Source organism: Suncus etruscus, chromosome 11 (assembly GCF_024139225.1).
Source record: "Suncus etruscus isolate mSunEtr1 chromosome 11, mSunEtr1.pri.cur, whole genome shotgun sequence".
NCBI classification, from domain to species: domain Eukaryota; kingdom Metazoa; phylum Chordata; class Mammalia; order Eulipotyphla; family Soricidae; genus Suncus; species Suncus etruscus.
In genome coordinates, this window is record NC_064858.1 from 11,391,993 (window position 1) to 11,412,718 (window position 20,726).

General features: G+C 48.1%; 1 protein-coding gene across 1 annotated transcript in view; it reads right to left on the bottom strand.

Moving 5' to 3' along the window:
* The window catches only part of CPNE8 (copine 8), a 45,568-nt gene that overhangs the window by 9,362 nt on the left and 15,480 nt on the right, over nucleotides 1-20,726 (bottom strand). The window contains exons 7-13 of the mRNA XM_049783962.1: nucleotides 18,283-18,346; nucleotides 16,844-16,947; nucleotides 14,435-14,539; nucleotides 13,344-13,385; nucleotides 7,287-7,362; nucleotides 2,880-2,933; nucleotides 1,868-1,929 (exon numbers count right to left, since the gene is read on the bottom strand). Coding sequence (XP_049639919.1) covers nucleotides 1,868-1,929; nucleotides 2,880-2,933; nucleotides 7,287-7,362; nucleotides 13,344-13,385; nucleotides 14,435-14,539; nucleotides 16,844-16,947; nucleotides 18,283-18,346 — 507 coding nt within the window. The remainder of the gene's footprint in view (nucleotides 1-1,867; nucleotides 1,930-2,879; nucleotides 2,934-7,286; nucleotides 7,363-13,343; nucleotides 13,386-14,434; nucleotides 14,540-16,843; nucleotides 16,948-18,282; nucleotides 18,347-20,726) is intronic.

The following is a 20,726-nucleotide window of genomic DNA, read 5'->3' on the forward strand; positions in this document are numbered from 1 at the left end:
TAGTTCTGCAGTCACCCATCGTCCATCAGTCACCTGCCCTGCCTTTCTGACCCTCACCCAAAGACAGCTAGGAAAAGGGTTATGGAGAGCAGAGGAAAGCTGGAGGGTTGGCCCTGAGACAGAAGAGCCAGTGCTCATTGGAGCGCCAGTGAAATTACTGCCAACTGTATTTTAGTTTTTGGGCCACACCCGGCGGTGTTCAGGGGTTACTTCTGGCTATCAGCTCAGAAATAGCTCCTGGCAGGCACGGGGGACCATATGGGACACCGGGATTCGAACCAATCACCTTAGGTCCTGGGTCGGCTGCTTGCAAGGCAAACACCGTTGTGCTATCTCTCCTGCCCGCCAACTGAATTTTAAAAGGATGGCTGGGCACCCTCTTTACTTGTTACTGAAAATACAAACCAACCAGTGTCTGGGAGATAATGCAAGGCTTAAGGTGCTTGCCTTGCGCACAGCTGACCCCAGATTGATCCCCAGCACCCCACATGGTCCCCTCAGTCCCATCAGGGGTGATGTCTGAGTGCAGAGCTAGCAGGAAGTTATGAGCACAGCCGGGCGTGCCCCCAAAATTAAAACACATACAAAGACCAACCAGAGACTCCAAGAACAGGACGCATAGGTGAGAGGACTAAAGTGGTGCCCTAGTGGCTACAGGAATGTTACCGAGGATGTGAACCTGTTTGAGCACATGAGTGCTGCAAGTATAAAGACAGAAGCAGGATACAGGTATGGGACAATCTTTCCCTGAATCCTGAACCAGCCCAAATGCCTAAGGGATCCAGAATCCATCAAGGAACCAGGAGCCCACTGAGAGGCAGAATCTCCAGCCCAGAAAATGTAGTTCTCCTGGGGGGAGGGAGGGAGGCCCACCACGGAGCATAGACCTAAATATCACCCCTGGAACTCAGAATATCAAACAAGAATATCAGCTGCTCCAAGCTCTCCCCCTTGGAAACCACCCTAGCAACAGGCTCTGGAGGTTGGTTTGGGAAAAACAGATGTAACTAACTGGACAGGGGAAGGTGGACGAGTTCACATCTGCACAGACACACAGACTTCTAACACTGGGGTTCTCTGCAGATGTACTTGGATGTGGTGTCTAGGCTTTCCCCCTTCCCTTTCTCTCCCTCTTTCTTCCCTACCTTCCTCTCTCCTTCTCTCCCATTACTCCTCTCCCATACTTTAGAACTTCCAAATAAAATCTTTATTTTTTTACATCACTGCTCATCTCCTGCAATTCTTTTCTGTGAAGGAAAGACTAGGACCTGAAAAGCCTGGGAAGGTTTGGGACTGACTTTCCTTTCCTGGTCACAGTCGGAGGCGGGAGTGTCAGTGCCTATGGGGAAGGGAAGGTCCCTCTGCCAAGAGCCCATTCTGTGCCCCCATATTGGAGTCTGGGCCCCTAATGCCACCCTAGTCAGGCCCTGTCTGGACACACAGACATGAGGGAACAGCTCCAGATCACAACCATCCCAAGGAGATACAGGACAGGGCCGCCCAGTCTGGGCTTCCTCTATATCTACAAATGACCAAGCATAAGCATATCCCCAAGCCATGGGAGACCTGCGAAATAGCACACATGGCTCCCGAGAGACACAAGAAATGGTCTTTACAGGCTCCTGGGAGACATAGGCTATGTCTACATGTTTCCCAGGAGACACAGGAAATAGAGCTCCAGCCATCCAGTAACAACAGATTCTCTCTGGGCCCAGGAGAGTTTGCTTTCCCAAAGTCCACGGCTCTGTTCCAGGATTGATCCGGAGTCTCTCTGAACTGGCCTACAGTCCAGGAAAGGGCTGACTAAATCTACTGTCCAGCAGGATGATCTCCACCCAGCACTGCCCACTGTCAACATCTCACTCACCCGCCCTTGATGTAGTCCAGAAAAGTGACTTCTGTCTCCACCAAGAAGGACAGCAGGGTCACCTGAAAAGGGAACAGAGCCCTATTAGTACTCAGACCTACCTTTCTTGGATCAGAGTAGATTTAGGTTTACTGTTCATAAATTGGAGTGTTACTGGACTTACTATACTTGAATTACTTTATTATCAGACTTCACTGTTCCTGGACCAAGATTCATCAGCGATTTACTTTTCCTGAATCAGTGTTGTTGTGTTTTTTTGTTTGTTTTTTTGTTTTTGTTTTTGGTTTTTGGGCCACACCCGGCGGTGCTCAGGGGTTACTCCTGGCTGTCTGCTCAGAAATAGCTCCTGGCAGGCACGGGGGACCATATGGGACGCCGGGATTCGAACCAACCACCTTAGGTCCTGGATCGGCTGCTTGCAAGGCAAACACCACTGTGCTATCTCTCTGGGCCCCTGAATCAGTGTTTTTTTAATCAAATTTACTGTTCCCAAATTACTATATTCTCAGACTTACTGTTCCAGGACCAGAGTATTTAGACTTACTCTTCCTAAAATAGTATTATGTTATCAGCTTTACTGATCTTGATTCACTATATTATCGAACTTAGTGTTTCTATTAGCATATTCTCAGGTCTACTATTCCTGAATGACTGTGTTATCAGACTTACTGTGTCTGCAGCAGATTATTCTCAGATTTACTCTAGCCGAATTATTATGTTATCAGACTTCCTGCTTCTGAATGACTTTGTTATCAGACTTACTCTTCCTGATTGACCTGTATTACCAGACTCACTGTTGTTGAATGAGATTATTATTGAGCTTGTTGTTCCTGAGTCAGTGTATTACCAGGGTTTATTATTCCTCGATCACTGTATTATTGAACTTCTTGATCCTGATCAGAGTATTCTCAGACTTCCTCTTTCCAAATCAGTGTGTCTTATTGGATTTACTGGTCCTGAATAAGAGTGTTCTCAGAGTTATTGTTCCTACGAAGAGTGTTATCAGACTTACTGTGCCTGAATTGATGTATTTCTTCTTCTTCCCTTTCTTTTTGGGGTTCACCACCTGAGAGAAGCAGAGGAAACTACTGTGTGTTCTGACATTTTGGTCACCCTGCAGCTTCTTCCTGTCCTTCCCAGATGGAATCCTGATGGTCTCTCAGCGCAGCTCCTCTGTAGACTCAAAGGTTATCTCAGAAAACTCTCCAGCACTCTGTGCCATTGCCTGTCGCTCACAGGCTCCGTCACCTGGGCACGCTTCATGTCCCAGGTCCAAAAGCAACAGCTGACTGCATTGTGGCAAAGCACGTCTAACACACTTGAGTAGTTTTCAATTTGGTATTGACACATTTAAAATCTATTTATTTTATTTTATTTATTTTTTTAAACCACACACAACTATGCTTAGGGCGATATGCATTCCTGGCTCTGCACTCAGGAATCACTTCTGGTGGTGCTCAGAGGACCAGACCCAAGTCAGCTACAGGCAAGGCAAGTACCCTACCTGCTGTATTACCTAACTAACCTCCTAACATTATTCTAGCAAAGCAAATCACTGTTGTGTGACTATTTCGGTCTCCACCAACCCCTACTTTATAAGAACAATTGTAATGTCTACAGATATGAGGTGAAGAGCAGCAGGCAAAGATTGGTGTTTGGAGAGCCCCAGGGATGTGTCTCATGCCCACAGGTGTGGAAATCTCCATCTGGGTCTGACCAGGACAAGTTCTACAGCTGCAAGAATCTGGGCTTCATCTTATCTGATTCCATGAGTCGAGAAGACCTTGCAGGGAGGAGCCTTCCACCAGGTACAGAAGGAGAATAGGGGAGAAAGAGGAAGACTGGATGGGTCACACTGTGGATGACAGGTAAGGGACGGCTGGTGGCACAGAGAACAAAGTGACCAATCTACCCATACAGAATAGGTCAGAAGCCACATTCAGTGGCACAGCCTTCAGAGCTGGAGCTGCTCACCTGGCTACAAGATAATCCCTCATCCACATAAATTCCCCTGATTTCTCCCTGGCAGCGGGAAAGACTCTGACAGTGATGTAGGAAAGACTCATCTTGAGAAAATAAAGGAAACCATGGGAAATCAGTGCAAAATGCCACCTCACCTGATGGGTGAAGTCTGAAATCCTGCAGATCCAATCAGCATTAATTTCCTATATAACACACTCTGAAATGGAGTGCAGATTGGAAATGCTTAGGAGGTTCAGTGAGCTTAAAGAAACGATGGAACAGACTGCCAATAAAACATAAGAGATCATGAGGCAGAAATGAAAAAAATACAAAGAGAACTGACCGAACTAAGAAACTTAATAGGCGAAATGAAAAATTCATTGAATTTTCAGAGTAATAGCAGAGTAACAGCTGCTGAGGACAGAATCAGTGAGCTCCAAGAGGAAGTGCAGAAAACCTACAGACAATGGAAAAAAGCCTCAAAATAAATGAACAGATGACAAGAGAACTTTGAGATCATTTCTAGAGAAACAACATATGGGATGCCAGAGATCCAGGAAGAAACCTTCTATGAAGAATTAATAGTCAAAGACATCATTGCTGAGAAGTTCCCAAGGCTGGAGTGTGCTTGCACCCACATCCTGGATGCCTGCAGGGTACTTGCTAAAAGAGACCCAAATACAAGTACCCTTAGGCACATCCTAATCAGAACAATGAAAATCCTAGATAGAAATAGAATACCGAAAACAGCGAGATCACAAAAGGGAATTGTATGCAAAGAAGCAACCGTAAGGCAGACTTAACAAAGGAAACTGTCCAACCCAAAGACAGTGGTGGAATATAGTAAAAATTATCAAAAGATATATTACCCCATCAAGCACTCACACTCTTAAGCATATATGCACCTCTTGAGGGAATAGTACTATACTTAAACAACTGCCAATAGAGTTGAAGGAAGCTACTGACAAGTACACAATAGTAGTAGGAGACTTCAACACTGCTCTGTCACCTCTCAATAGATCAACTAGACAAAAAAGATCAGTAAGGAAATGAATACTTGCTTTGAAGGAAAAAAATGGAAGAGATATATAGATATATATAAAGCTTTTCATCCCTCAAAAGTTAAATAAACATTCTTCTCTAGTGCACATGGTACATTCTCCAGAAGAGACCACTTGCTGAGACACAAAAACATACCTCCACAAACTCAAGAGGATAGAAATTATTCCAACTAGCTTCTTAGAACATGATGTACTGAAAATAGAAGTTACGCACATAAAGAAACTGACCCTAGAAACAGAGAGCTACAAAGAGCACAACAAAGAATTAAAAACAATCAACTCAAGGAAACTTAACAGAAAGCAAGAAATAGAGAAAACCATGCAACAATAAAATGAGAAGCTTGACAAGAAACCGTAAAAGGGCACCAGCAGGTATCGACAGCAAAAGTCTAGAAGGGCAGAATGGAAACAGCCAGGGAAGATGACCCAGGAGAAGAACCTGCCAATCCAAAGGCAAACCATTTGCAATGATTCACCTCCAGAACCCAGGTTAGAAGAAGAAAGGAGAGTTGAAGAAATCTGTCTGATTCCAGGGCACTGTGAGAAAATGAGCCCCACACAGCAGCAATCCCAGGAGCAGGCAGGAGGATGGACACTTGCCACAAAATGATAACTGAAATCGATAGCAAGGGTCATGGGCATCTTGGTCCTGAAGTTGGGGGCTCCCATGCAAAATCTACCCAAATGGCAATGTGCCCCACATGCACCAACATGTCAGGGAACCACAGGGTCACCGGAGTCTGGAAAGTAAGCAGAGAAAAGGCAGTGAAGTGAGTCAGCGGGCAAGGGGATCCCTGATTCCAGGACTGAAGTAAAACCCAGAATAGCAACACGGTTCAAAAAGTAAGTGAGAGACAACAGGTAGGGCATTCGCCTTAAACATGTGGCCGATCCAGGTTTGATCCCTGGCATCCCATTTAGTCCTCCAAGCCAGGAGTGATTCCTGGGCCAGAAGTAACCGCTGAGCACTGCCAGGTGTGGTCCCAAAACAAAACAAACAAAAAAGAAAATGAGAGAGATAAAGTAGTGCCTGATGCTCAGCAGAAGGTCCATAGACCCTGCAGAGCATGTTCACAGAGTCCACCATCGACTCCGCAGATATGCTGATCTTATAATGTGTTGCCAGAATGGTCAAGATAATACAAGATATTAACTAAAGTTTATTTTTTTTAATTTTGAAAATTAAAGGTTGGTTTATTTTGTTTTATTTTTGGCCACACCTTACTGTGCCTAGAGCTTACCTCTAGCTCTGACTCAGGCAGATAGAATAGGCCCCAACTCAGCACACCTAGCACCCACTGATGAGATCTGCCATATAAAAGTAGGGAATAAGGGACAGGATGGCCATGGATATGGGAGTTTGTTGAGGAGCAGAGAAAGTAGAACTGTGAAAAGTTAAGACTTTGAGAGTAGAGGGCATGGAGGGCATGGAGTGGAGTTGGTAGAAAACTCAAATTGTCACCAATCTCACACACTTATATTTACCAAGTGTCTTAGGCAGCCCTCAAAATAGTCACAAAGAATAGGCAGAGAGTGACAGAGACAGAGAGACAGAAAGAGAAAGAGAGAGAGAGAAAAAGAGAGAGAAGTGATGCTGCTAGAGAAAATAATTCATTAAGGAAGCCAGCAAAGGGAAATGGAGAAAGCAACTACAGTTGATCATACTTGCTCTATAGAATCAAGAGGGTCAGTGGAAGGCCAGGGTGAAGCAGGATAAGGCAGAGCCACACTCAGCTGACAGTACATACAGGACTGAGGTGTGTGGGAAAGACACTGGCCAAGAAATAGAGCCATTGGTTCCTCTCAAGCACCTGCAGCTGCCAGCCCCAGTGCCTGACGATAGTGTCTTGGACATTGCATGTCCACTGGCTGGCCTGTGGACCAGGATCTTTCTCCTGATTCCCTTAAAGTGGGCAGGTTTCAGTGGAGGGCGGGGGGTTCTAAGCATGGGTCTGCTGAGAGCAGAAGGCCTCAAGTAGATCCCCAGGTTTCTCAAGGGGGAAACCTAGAGGCTGTGTAGTGGCCAGACCTCCTGAGCACCTCCAAGGGATGCCTTACAGTGTCCTCACATTGTCCTATCACCCCTTGAAGCTGCAGCTCAGAGGCCCACTGGCCACCGGCAAAAGACCAAAATGGAGACAGAGCTAAGCTGTCTCCACTTGGAATTAATTGCTCCACCTGCAGGAATTGGCCCAGCTCTGAGTAAACAGGAGCCCCCAAGCTTCTGGCTGGTCCTGCCCAGACATCATCCTGTGCTGCACTCCATCTTTCCTGCTAGAAATCAGCACTTAGGGCACTGAGAAGCACCCTAGGACATGCCTGTGGTCCACCCTCCTCTCTTGTACATAAACAAACAACTACACACACACCTACACACACGCGCACGCGCTTCCTACCTCATACACATTGAACTGCGACTGCCCTCTGGAGAGTTCCCTGTAGCTCGTTGTGAACTCGCCGATGAAATCGTGACTGGAGATGAGGAGAAAGAGACATACCCTTAGCCTGCACCCATTTTCCACTGAGAGACACAAAACCCTTCTGCAACGTGTGGTTTCATTGTGAAAAACAAACATTCTTTGGAGCATCTTGTAATGAAACCCATGTTTAGGATTCATGCATAATTCCATTGTTCCATACCCACAGTGATGGACGACCACCTTCACCTGTCAGTATTCAAACAGCATTTAATGTGCTCCTACCAACATCAGCCGTGATAGGAATATTTTAAGCAACTTTATTCACTTAGTGACCCAACTTGGAACATTCTCATCTGTGCTAACCAAATTATTACTTATGAGTATCCAGACAAAGGCATTCAAACCTCCAGTGCTGCCCACATGAGTGTTCCTGCTGGGGGGGGTAAGGGGGGACAGCTTCCACAGAGGACAGGCATTCATGTCTCCTACAGGACCCTCCTATTGGTCACCACATTAAGGAACCCACATGACCTGGGTGATGTGGCCAACCCTCAAACCACAGCTTTCCTGTTGCCCCAGATCCACTAGCACCCCACAAGGATGATGCCCAGAGTCCCTCCTAGGGTCCCTACACTGCAAGACAAAGGAAGCGTTTGTCTACAGGCCATGAGCCCAGTGCTGTTGGAGATGGGCTCCAGAAAGCTCTACTCAAGAACTAAAATGGGAGGGCCAGGAGAGATAGCACAGCGGCGTTTGCCTTGCAAGCAGCCGATCCAGGACCTAAGGTGGTTGGTTCGAATCCCGGTGTCCCATATGGTCCCCCGTGCCTGCCAGGAGCTATTTCTGAGCAGACAGCCAGGAGTAACTCCTGAGCACCGCCGGGTGTGACCCAAAAACCAAAAACCAAAAAAAAAAAAAAAAAAAGAACTAAAATGGGAGCCAACAGGGCAGGTCCTGGGTTTTCTCTGCCCTGCAGATGTCCCACTGTGCCCCAGCGAGCCTGTTCCCACATTGACTATTCCTGGGTCGTCAGAGCGAAAGGAAGAGCAAGTTGGTGTACTTTAATATTTCATACTCCTAATGGGCAGCCCTGTCTCGGCGGAACAATCCCGGCGGGAGAGAGGCAGGAGGGCAGCCGGGCCATGCATTACCTCCCACTATTTCCTCGGGATCCAATAACGCTGTTTTGCTATTTCCCGCTAATTTAATCATCAGAGAAATAATTGCCCCACAACACAGGCCCCAAGCAATCCTAGTGCAATTACAGAACACAGGTTGCCAGGGGGCCGCGGGGGCGATTGGGGTTCATTTCCATCAAGGGGCTTTCTACCGCATATGTAGGTGGCTAGAACCAGCACTGGGGCTCTGGGGACCACAGCAGACTGTAACCCAGTAAGAAGGGAAAGCGGACGATGGCACAGAGGACTGGAGCGTGGCATGCAGGAGTCCTGGGTCTGAACCGAGGACTGCATTCTCTGTCAGGCACTGCCAGGAGCAGCTCGTGAGCAAAAAAGCCAATGGGAAAAGGAAAGTGAACAAGTCCCCCAAGACTGACAGAGCATATGGGCATTCATGCCCTTCCAGACTCAAGCCTGCAGACCCCGCTGCCACCCAGGCGCTCGCTCCCCCTCAACTGTGCTCCCTCTCGCCTTGCTTCTCTGCAGCTAAGCTAACCCACACCAGACCTCTTGCCAGAATCCTGAGTCCTCAAGGCCCTCCCTCGCTTCCTGTATCCAGGCACTGGGGTGGCTGGCCGGATACAGGACAGAGACAGATGCAGGTCTGTGGACTCAGTACCAGGCCCACATACCTCGGCAGCCTGAAATGCACTTTTACTTTGCTTCTAGGCAAGTCTTGGATATGTGGCCTTATCACTAAAAAGTTTTCTGAAGCAGGTGACACCATTTGATTCCTAACAATTTCTGGGACCCAAGCACAGAAGGGAGGGTGTTTGTTGGCCTTGCATGTGGCTGATTGGATCCCAGGTATCCCACATAGTCTACCAAGTACCACCAGGAGTGAGTCCTGAGTGCAGAGCCAGGAGTAAGACCTGAGCAACACCAGATGTGGCCCCCAAACAAAAATAAACCTAAAGGAATTTTCCTCCAACTCTCAGTCCAGGATCCCAGCAGAAAGGGGCTTTACTTAGAAGCCCAAGTGTTCTCCTTCTGTTCCATGGAGCTGCCAAAGTGAGAACCCAGCCCTGCCCAGAGCTGCCTCAATGAGGACCCAGCCATGCTGAGAGCTGTGCTCACAGGACCATCCTCCAGGGCAGGAGGAATCAACACACAAGCCAGCCTGTCTTCCCACTTCCCTGCAATGTCCCATCATTTTAAGAGGCCAACCTGGCTTCATCCCTGTGAATGTCAGGGACCCCTGAGGGTCTGCTGGGGTGAAGCATGGCTCAGTAACTCAGTCACTCAGCAGGAGAAAAGGCCTTGGTCACCTTACCCCTGGCTCCCACTCCCTCCCATATAGTCAAACTCTATCCATGTAGACACTGAGTCCACTGTACTTCTAGGTAGAAACACATATGAGTTTACACGTCAAATCACATTTTTCCAACCATGCATCTCTAAATAATATGTTCCTGTGATTACTTCAAATTGGATTAACTTGATTCCGCTCAGTGTGCTGACAAGGACCTGCACCGACTGTATTTTCTAAGGTAGAGAATAATGTATGTTGTGGCTGATGTCAACCTAGCAGCTAATTTGTGCTGTGAGAAGGAAAATGTCATCTGTCATTACTTATCTCATGGAAGTCCAATTTTTATGTCTACAAATCTACTTCAATTTTTTTTTAAATATGAGGCACAGACATAATTTTCTAGATTTTTAAAATTTATTTTAATGTTTGGTTTGGGAGTCACATCTGGCGATGGTCAGGCATTACTCCTGGCTTTGCACTCAGGAATTACTCCTAGCAGTGCCCAAGTGGACCATATCACACCTCGGTCAGCCACGTGCAAGGCAAACACCCTCCCAGCTGTGCTATCTCTCCAGTCCCTTCCTATTGCTTAATACACCACAATGTTGTCAAGCAAAATGTCCTCATACACAATGAAGCCTGCCTGCTCTGATAAGACCGTTGGCACCAAGTCCAGGAAGGCCCACATCCTTCCTGGAAATCACATTCTGCTCAGCTGCTCTCCCACACCCAGAAGGGAGGGTTGCAAACCTGATGGGTAAGGGATCCCCAACTTGAGAGGTCATATGCCTGGAAGATAAGAGGTCGTGCATCCTATTGGTCAGGGCTATGCTATCTGGCAGATCAAAGTCTTGGGGAAATTTTCCACAATTACTAGAATAACTGAGATCAAGCCTGAAGCTGAAACCTTCTCCAGTTTGAAGTCCTGTGACCTATTCTGTCACCTGTCATATATGACCCTGTAATTCCTAAGGAATGTTCCATTTAGCTGGAACATTCACCCCAAGTAAGCAGTCCTTATGACTTGGCATCCCCCCTGCCCATTCCTAGAATGGACAACGTTGGCTGTGGTAGAGATCTTTTCAGATTCATGATAATCAATCCTTCCAATTAGCATTGTTACAACATACAGACCACCCAGGCAGCGTCAGAAGAAAATGAGCTAATTGACAGAGTCAATACTGAAAAATGGAAACATTGAACATCTCTTTGGGCCTCTCATCTTCTCTCTCATCTTAGTCTCTGACTAAATAAGCATATCTTAGGGGATCACCTCTCCCCTACATGACAGCCACAGAGATTGCAGGTCTCTCATCCCACACTCTTACCATGTGTCACTGTGACAGGAGCTGATGGAATATTCTGGTTATTGTTAGTAGCCTGGTGAGCACTGACTTTTCCTCAGAGGAGCCAACTCTCTACCATCAGCACTGGGGTCTCACCCACTGCTGCTGTCAAAAGATAATAACCCCCGGAGGGGGGTCTTGCCTACCCCTGGGAGTGAGTCTGAAATGATGGATTTCCGTTACAAAAGCTGGGAAACAGAACATTCTCCAGCACAGAGGAGCAACGAATGATTTGAGTGTTCTCGTGGCTTCTCTCTCATACAGATGCATACACATACACATACATGTGTATACATGTGTTCGCATACACACATTCATGCATAGACTCTCAGCTCACACACACCTATGCAGTTTCATAACACACTTGCTTTCACACACTCATGCAGACTCTCACAGTTTTACACACTCTCATATATACATTTGCTCTCATTGACACACTCTTATTTACTTATTCTCACAGTCTCACACACTCAGATACACTCTCACACACTCACACACTCATACATGACACATCTGCTTTCACACACAGCTCAGGATTTCATCAGGCAAGCACAGAATGTTCCCAGCACAGAAACTTCTGAGCAAATGACAACTCAGGGCAAGATCGGCGCCCCAGTACCATACTGTAAAGAGAGACACTGGAGTCTCAGGCCTGCCCAGGAGATCCGTAAAGGGCAAAGTCAAAGGTTAGGCCATTTTCTTAAAATCTTCTGTTTGTTTTGGTTTTTGGGTCACACCCGGCAGCGCTCAGGGGTTACTCCCGGCTCTATGCTCAGAAATTGTTCCTGGCAGGCTTGGGGGACCATATGGGATGCTGGGATTCAAACCAGCATCCTCCTGCATGCAAGGCAAACACCTTACCTCCATGTTATCTCTCCAGCCCCCTTTTTCTTAAAATCTTACTGAAGGGAGAAGGGCCCTAGACAGTGCCAGGGGGAAGGTGCTGCCAAACCTGGTTTGATCCCAGCACCACATATGGTCTCCCAGCACCACTGGAAGTGATCTCTGAGCAGTACCAGGAGTGATCCCAATTACTACGGGAGCAATCCTTGAGCTCCACCAGGAAAGCTTCCTGAGTATTATAAGAGTGATCCCTGAGCACCACCAACGTGTTTCCTGAGTACTATTGAGAACGATTCCTGAGCATCAATGGACCTGATCCCTGAGCAACACCAGCATGTTCCCTGAGTACTACTGAGAATGATTCCTGAGCATCAATGAAGCTGATCCCTGAGCAACACCAGGGTTGATCCTTAAGCAGAGAGTCAGGAGTGGAACCTGAGTATAGCCAGTATGGCCCAGACCAGGCCCATCCTCAAAATAATCTGGTAGAAAACAGGGAGTGTGGGTCCAGAGAGATAGCACAGTGGTGTTTGCCTCGCAAGCAGCCGATCCAGGACCAAAGGTGGTTGGTTCAAATCCCGGTGTCCCATATGGTCCCCCGTGCCTGCCAGGAGCTATTTCTGAGCAGACAGACAGGAGTAACCCCAGAGCAACGCTGGGTGTGGCCCCAAAACCAACCAACCAAACAAACAAACAAACAGAAAATGGGGAGTCTGTTCTCCTCAAGGTGCACATCTGAGAGGATCCCAAAGCCTCCCAGGAAACATAAACCCTGGTGAGGAAGATGGAACCATCCTTGCTAAGCCTCACAGACTGATGCACGAACAATTTTCATGGGACAACCTGAGAAACAAGGCACTGAGGAAACACTGATGGTCACTCTCCAGACCTCAAAAATCTTCCTCAGGACACCTCAGGGCCAGTGCAGACACGGTTCTACACCACAGGTCAGACACAAAGATCTCAGCTCATAGATCCTACATGGGTACCAGCACTCATCATAGATAGATCTCAGTTCATAGATCCAATGTGGATCCAGGCATTAAGGATGTAGATCCCAATCACAGATCCCACGTGGATCCCAGAACTCAGATCATAGAGCTCATCTCATAGATCCCATGCAGATGCCAGCGGGTATTATATATAAAACCAGCTCCTAGATCCCATGTGAATTCCAGAACTCATATCATAGATCCCAATCAGCTCCATAACTCAGGTCACATAGATCCCAGTTCATAGATTCCCACATGGATTCCAGCACTCAGAGAGTAGATTCCACATGGATCCCAGAATTCAGATCATAGTTCCCTGCACTCAAGTCATACACACACAGATCCCTGTAGCCCAGATCAGATCAGAGTACATACAGACCCCAGTACGCCAGTCCCCCAGTCCCCACAGCTCTGGATCTTACCTCCCATCTCGGTCCCAGTCGAACACTTCCACCTTGATGGTTCTGGCCAGGAAGAGAGACAGAGCAGGGTTCAATTGGTGCACTGTTGAGGGTGGGGGGCAGCTGAGACGTGGATGTGTAGGGAATGTGAGATCCTACTTAAGGTGCAGACAATGAGGGGGAACCCAATACTGAGATGTAGGTGTGTGGGGAGTGTGAGACCCGACACTAAGATGCCTTCTTTTACTGGGTGGTGTTGGCTCTTGGGGATCCTCAAAACTAACTTTGCTGACCTGACAACTATGGTCTTCGAGAAGGTTCTAGTATCTGAAATGACCCTTCCCGGAGATAAGGGACCCTGTGGAATAGCCATATGTGGTCCCCATCACACCTCTGTGAGAGGCTGGGAACAGGTTCCTTGAGGTTTGTGGAGCACACAGGGAGGGCTGTTTGTGAGAGAGCCAGGCATGAGCACTGTATCCATGCTGAGCAGAACCATGAGCAACAGCAGCTACTTAGTGGTATGTGAGTTCAAGCCTATGACACTGTTGCCTGACTCAGCCACAAAGAAGCGGGGGGCTCAATTTAAAGGGACAGATCTGATCCATGCTCCTTCCACAATGCAACAACTCCCATGTTTCCAACATCCAGTATTTCATGACTTCCCCAGCTTGGGTCTTCGCTTTCTATTTGGAAGCAGGGAGGGTTTTCTGTGGGATAACCTAGAAGAAAGTGTGGGCGCCTTGAGAGCTCTCATGGGTCAGGTGAGCCAGCAGCCTGGGAAGCTGCATCTGCAATGGGCAAGGGGGAGGGTAGCTGGGGAGATCTGAGGGCTCCTGATGCCCTGTGCCAGGCCAGGTCTTTCAGGATCTCCGAGGGGCTCAGCTTACATCGACTCACCAAGTTGTCTCAGATCTGGTATATCTCATCCTTGCAAAATCAGTTCAACCAAACCAGAGTGAGACTGTCCCCCTTTCCCAGACTGACCAAATCCATAGGCCTAACTGGAGGGTTTGTTCTGTGTCTACATAATACAGTAGCAGCCACCTACGGTCCCTGCCCCTCCTGGTGGCAGCCCAGTGCCAATGACCCAGAAGAACACTGGCACTGACCTGTCATGGTCACCGTTGCATAGCGCCCGCACTGAGAGCTTGAAGGCTTGCCACACGGGGTTCAGTGTGTTCTTCACCACTTCAGTCTTGTGGCAGATCGTGAAGCTGTGAAAAGGAGGGAGACATGCCAGTCAGCTGCAGGGCTCACTTGGGCGTGATCGTCTCTCTTCATACTGGAGAAATGCAGTTGGCCCCTTTGACCCTGCTGCTTTGTTTCCTAAAGAACCTTATGCTCTTCTGGCTGAAAAGATCTGCCCAATGGTATAAAGCAAGGAGATGGTGTGTCTGATTTACAGGACCCATCTTCAGATTTGGGCTGTGGCTTCCTCAGCCACAGTGTCAAACCTGAGCTCTCAGAGCTGGAGGCATGTGTGTGATATGCAGGCTTCAGGACCAGGGAACACATGAGAGAGACCAGGGGGCATGCAGAATGAGGGGGCATGTAGGACCAGGAGACATGCAGGACCAGGGGACACAAGGGACTAAGGAACACGTGAGTTCAGAACCTTTTGACAGCCATGACCTATAAGGTGCAGAGTAAAGGAGCAGCAGCTCTGAGATGTGGTAGCATCTAATCTACTGGGAGATAATCCAGGAGGGGTGTGGGTGCAGTGAAGACCCCACAGGTGTGCAGATCTGATGCCTGAGGCATGGAGATACTAGAGTTCCGTCCAGAGGTGAGGGCAGAGAGGACAACAGGACACTCTGAAAGACTGTTGGGACCTGCAGGGATACATGTTGGGGAGCACAGAAGAGTAGGGTGCATCCAACGCTGATCTTCCATGAGGAGAAGCAAACAAGAGCACAGCTCACATGGGAGTGGTCAGAATGGCATGTGGGGAAGTCAGAGTACATGAGGGTAAGGTCAGAGTGTACGAGGGTAAGGTCAGATGTACAAGGGTAAAGTCAGAGTGTATGAGGGGCAGGTCAAAGCACATGAGGGGACAGTCATTGCGCACATGTATGTCCTCATCCATATTTACAGAGGAAAGTGCCAGAGTCTGGAAGCAGCAGAGCCAGGATCTCCCACCTGCCACTATACCAGCAAGTCTCCCCTGAGGTCCCAAGGCTCCCTCCAAACTGCCACAACCTTCTAGGACCCTATTCCCTTCCACAGACCAGCATGCAACATGACCTATGCACTATACACTATGCACTATGCACTTTCCTGCTGCACTATCCATCTATGTGCATCAAGCTGCTGCAGGTGCCTGGTCCATCTCATCTCTGCCCTCCACTTGCCCCTTCCTCTCTGGACAATATTTTGCATTGCAGCAGTAAAAAAAAATACAGAAAACCATGGAAACTATTCAAGAAAACTAAATTTAAATGTCTATGTCTGAGGCAAGCTTCTTCGTGTGTGTGTGTGTGTGTGTGTGTGTATGTGTGTGTGTGTGTGTGTGTGTGTGTGTGTGTGTGTGGTTGGTTGGTTGGTTGGTTGGTTGGTGGGTTGATTTCTGAGCCATACCTGCCACTGCTCAGGGCTGACTCCTGATTCTTCATTCAAGGATCACTCCTGGCAGGGCTCAGATGACCCTTGGGGTTACAGGGAAGCAAACCCAGATTGGCGGCTGCATGCAAGGCAAGTGCCTCCCTGCTGTGCTGTGTCTAGCCCACTCACCACTGTTTCTGTGTCATCACTCATCCTCTAATGCTCTAAACAGTCTCGGGAGGGATTCATGATCATGAGCCTCTCATAAATGGGAAACTGAATTTCACATGGTCACAAGAGTTCCCAAGACCCACATAGAAATCCAACTGCAGGATTAGGACTCAACTCCTCCCCACCCATCCCACCCACACACACAGCTTAGCCCAGAGTACTAAGTTTTCTGCTGGCTGCAGACTAGAAATATGATTCAGACAATAATAACCCAAAATATCTCCTGGCAATCACAGGCATTCAATTAGGTGCTACAAGCCTAGGATATAGTTTGAAATCACACCGAAACGAAGTTAAACACTAACGCAAATATTAAAATGACTAAAGTATGATGGGACTTGTTACTTGATGGAAGAGAGAGGTGACTGGAAATTCCCAGAGTATAAAGAGTTGCCCTAAAATTCTCATCTCTCCGAAGAACAATCCGGCAGGACAGATACATTCAGTTCATCATCTTAGACTGCTACAAAGAGAATTCTTCAGTAATATTGGGATAGCATAGTCTTATCAATGGTAAAGATGAAGTGTTTCTATGGAGATGAGAAGCATTTTAATTATCAAACCAAACAGAAAGAGTTGATAAAGCGAAGCATTGTGATTAAAGCAGCTGGGATCCTAGCTGGTGAGTAACTCACATCCATTTCGAAAATGCCAAAACCACAGTGCTCTGTTCATAAATGTAATGGCCTCTGGAAAAAAAAAAGATTCCTTACCACAGAGCTAAAATGCATAAAAGATAAATGTACCTTCCATCTTCATTACTCCGGTAGAATACAAGAAAAGGATCAGATTTCCCAAAGAAGTCCTTTTTGTCCAATTTGTTTGCACAAAATTGCATTAGAACGGCATCCTATGAAAAGAATGAGTTGAAATGGCTCAAAACCTGGGTCATAACAGAACCAGAAATGACAAATTATAAGTGACATTTCACGGCAAAACAAATGTGCCGTTTTAATGCCAACAGGCACGTGAGGAGTCCCGGATAACCTCAACTCGCTTTTGGAGAGGCTGGAGATTGGGCCAAACTGCCTGAGATGTTTAATTCCTACTTGGTCAAAGACTTCACATGGGGCTGTGAGGGTTGCTCATGTACGATGGGTGTGAGAACCAGATTTCCACTGATAGCTCATTGTCCAAACTCATATTTCATACATGCAAACTCTGTTTCTCGGGAACTGACCTCTGCAGAGTGGGTTGTGCCCAATCCCTGCCCTTCCATTAGGAGCAGCCGAACAGAAGTTATAGGGGTCCTGCTTCCTCATCTCTAAGAGCAGCTCTTTGGTTTCATGGACTAAGTCCTCTTTGAGCTGTAAAGATGTTTTCTTGGGAAAGAGGGAAATGGTCTATCAAGACCCTGGATTCCAGATAGCAGGGACCCCAATTTCACACAACAATCCATGGACATGGTGTTACTCTGGTGTCACAGAGTCAGGGAAACTCCAGCATCCTCAGAAAGGCTCTGGGGACCACCTGATGTTGCGGATCCTGCTCTGTGCCTTCTCCTGAACTACCTGGAGACCCCACCATGTCTCGCAGACAAATTTCCCAGAGCAGTTTCAGAAAAGCTCAAACCTCACTGAAGAGGGAAGAGAGCACGTCCAGCCCTGCTCCTGACCTAGCAGGAGGAAGGGAGTGGGACAGATTCTGGGGGACCAGGATGATGCCAGTAAAGGTGCAAAGCACTCATACTGTATTAGGACCACACTGAAGAGGTACCTGAAAAGGGCTGGGGATGAATCTCCCTAGACACCCAGCACTGACCTCCCATCCAGCAAGGTATGTCACCCCTCTTCCAGGGCCTGTCACTACTAGGAATGAGGGACCTGCTTTGAGCCATAACTCAAATATGGGAAACCTCTGTCCACATGTTTGGCAGGTCCACGAGACCCACATGAGCCCCAATTCCACAAGAAGATGCTCCAGAGTCTGAATAGTTCCAAGTACTGAAAGACCCCTTATGCCCCTCAGTCTCGGGTCTTGTCTCCCCATTCCTAAAGTTCTATCCTAGCATCCCCATCCATATGACAATGTGTAACCCATTTGATGGGTCACAAAATCACTGAGCACCCAAGTTCTATTATTTAGGCTAAAATGATTCCATAATCATTTTTGTCTCAAAGCCACTATTTCAAAGATGCGTTGGAAGTGCTTTTTTTTTTTTTAAGCCACAGAAATATGTACTTACCCTGCAACAGTTTAACTCCTCAGCTGTAAGGATTATGGTGCCACATTTCTTGCCTGGAATCCCCCTAAAACAACAGAAGATACATTTGTGCGCACAAATGTTGTATGGGGACTCTGAAAATAAACACACACACAGTGTGTCTCATACCAGCAGACAATGAGCAGGCTCTTTCCAACTAATACAATTTCAACCCAGATTCGATCCCTTGGCCAGATGGCCCCAGACATATCTGGTCCCCACCTGTCTTTGAGGCCCCCCAGAAACCTGCCTTCTTTAAGCAAATGAGGGAAGGGTCCCAACTGCCCTGAGGTTCCCCTACACCCCCATCTCTCCAGCACACCCCAGTTCCACATCTTTGGTTTGGAGGGAGGGTTGTTTGTTTGGACAATGCTTACATCCAGCAATGCTTAGGGCTCACTCCTGCCTCTGCACCAGGGATCACCCCTTGTGGTGCTTAGGGAATCATGTGGGATACTGGAGATTGAGCCCAGGTTGGCCACATTTAAGGCAAGGGCCCTCCCTTCTGTGCTATTGCTCCACACCCCCCAGTTTTCCCTCTTTGTCTCGGCCACCTCCCGATAAAGCTGAATGTGGGTCAGGGCAGCACAGATCAGTTCCGAGCTGACAAGACACTGCATTTCACAGGGTGAGGATGACTTCTGGGCTTCTCTCCATCCCATCAGACCTGGCCTTCAAGGTGCTTCTCCTGATCTCCCCTCCTGCTCACCAATATAAGCTGCTTTCTCAGCTTGACACAGTCTCCCCATCTGCTGAAGTCATGGAAACATGACCCTGATCCCACATAGGCCCCCTACACATACATGGTCATCCAAAGGCCAGAACCTCAATACCTGCACCCTCTGAGCACACATGGGCACCATCTGACTTGCTTGTGGAGCCTTCCTAGGCTGTACTCTCTCCTCTGAGCCCCCAAACTTGCCCCCACACTAACTAGTGCTGAACTCTAAGCTCAGGCCCCACAGTGTCCAGACCTGCCTGCATTTCAGGGCACCATGGTCTGATGCTCAGCACACTTCCATGATGCAAACACACATGCACATGCATGCACTCAATGCCTGGCACTGTAGACACGCATGCACAGTAACACACAGCAGCTACACGCATGCATAGACTTGCAGACAAACCCATGCACATGCTCCAACAGCTCTCTCCATTCTCCCCTTACCGCCCAACACAGGACAATGGAGGTAACATCTCAGTGCTCTGGGGAGTGAGTAAATGACAACTACCCCAGGAAGGCACTATAGGGTCATGGACCCCATTTGCCAGCACGCTGAGCACCAGGGTGAGCCGCAGAGGCCTCAATGAATAAGACCATCAGTGGCAGCTTCACTGTCCATTCAGCTGCCAGCTGGCCTGGCCTCGGGCAGACTTGCAGGCAGCACTCAGGGAGGAAGTTCTCGGGGACCCCCAGAGAGCTCCTGGGCTCAAGGGTACAAGTGGCAGAGACGGTCATGGGTATGGGTACAAAGCAATGTGGCACTGCATTCTGAGCATGTGGGCCCTTCCCAGCAAGTGTTACTCACAGATTCTCCTGGAAGTACTCTGGGAGCCTCAGACCTGCCCCAGACTGCACAGCCAAGCTCAAAGCCCCACCCTGTGCTGTGTCTAAGTCCCCACCCCCTACTACTATGGCCTACAGTGTGCCATGAGAGGACAGGGACAACATTGGTGGCACCACACCCCGTGCCAACAGCCTAGAACTCTGGAAAAGTCACAGATGGTCTCCCTGCTAGGCTGAGTACTCAGATCAGAGGTGGCCGCATGGGTTTGCCCAGTGCCTGTACAGCAGGCAGGCAGAGTCCTGGCATGGGCACAAAGAAATTAGCAGAGAGCAAGGGCACCTACCAGCTGCCCCCAGCTCTGCCCCACCCAGGGAGGCAGTGTGTCCCTCCATGGGAGATGCCCCGCTGGGCTGTAGACCTTCTTTCTCCTCACATGCTCCCAACCAGGAAGCGCTAGTGCTGACATAATCAGGGTTGGGTTTCCTGCTGCTCATACAAAGGCCACTAACATTTACTCACAGCCATGTGACCTCACAGTCGCAAGAATGTTTTCAGGCTGCTGTTCTTTACCTCCAGGTCACATTTCGCAACTGCCTAGGAATTTTGGTTCCGGGGCTGTAAAAATTCGGAATGTTTCCAACACAACAACAAGACTATCTTATGAAACCCAAGTCAGTGAAAAGCTTTGATTGTTCCGCTCTGTGCTGAGAATAGACAGAATAGCTTTAATATTTATATAGGGTGAATGATTTGCATAAATGTAATCAGGTTTGGTTCAAAATTACTCTTTATATGAGCTTGCTGAATTCCAAAACAGCTCTCAAAGGAAAGTGGAAGGAAGGAAGGAAGGAAGGAAGGAAGGAAGGAAGGAAGGAAGGAAGGAAGGAAGGAAGGAAGGGAGGGAGGGAGGGAGGGAGG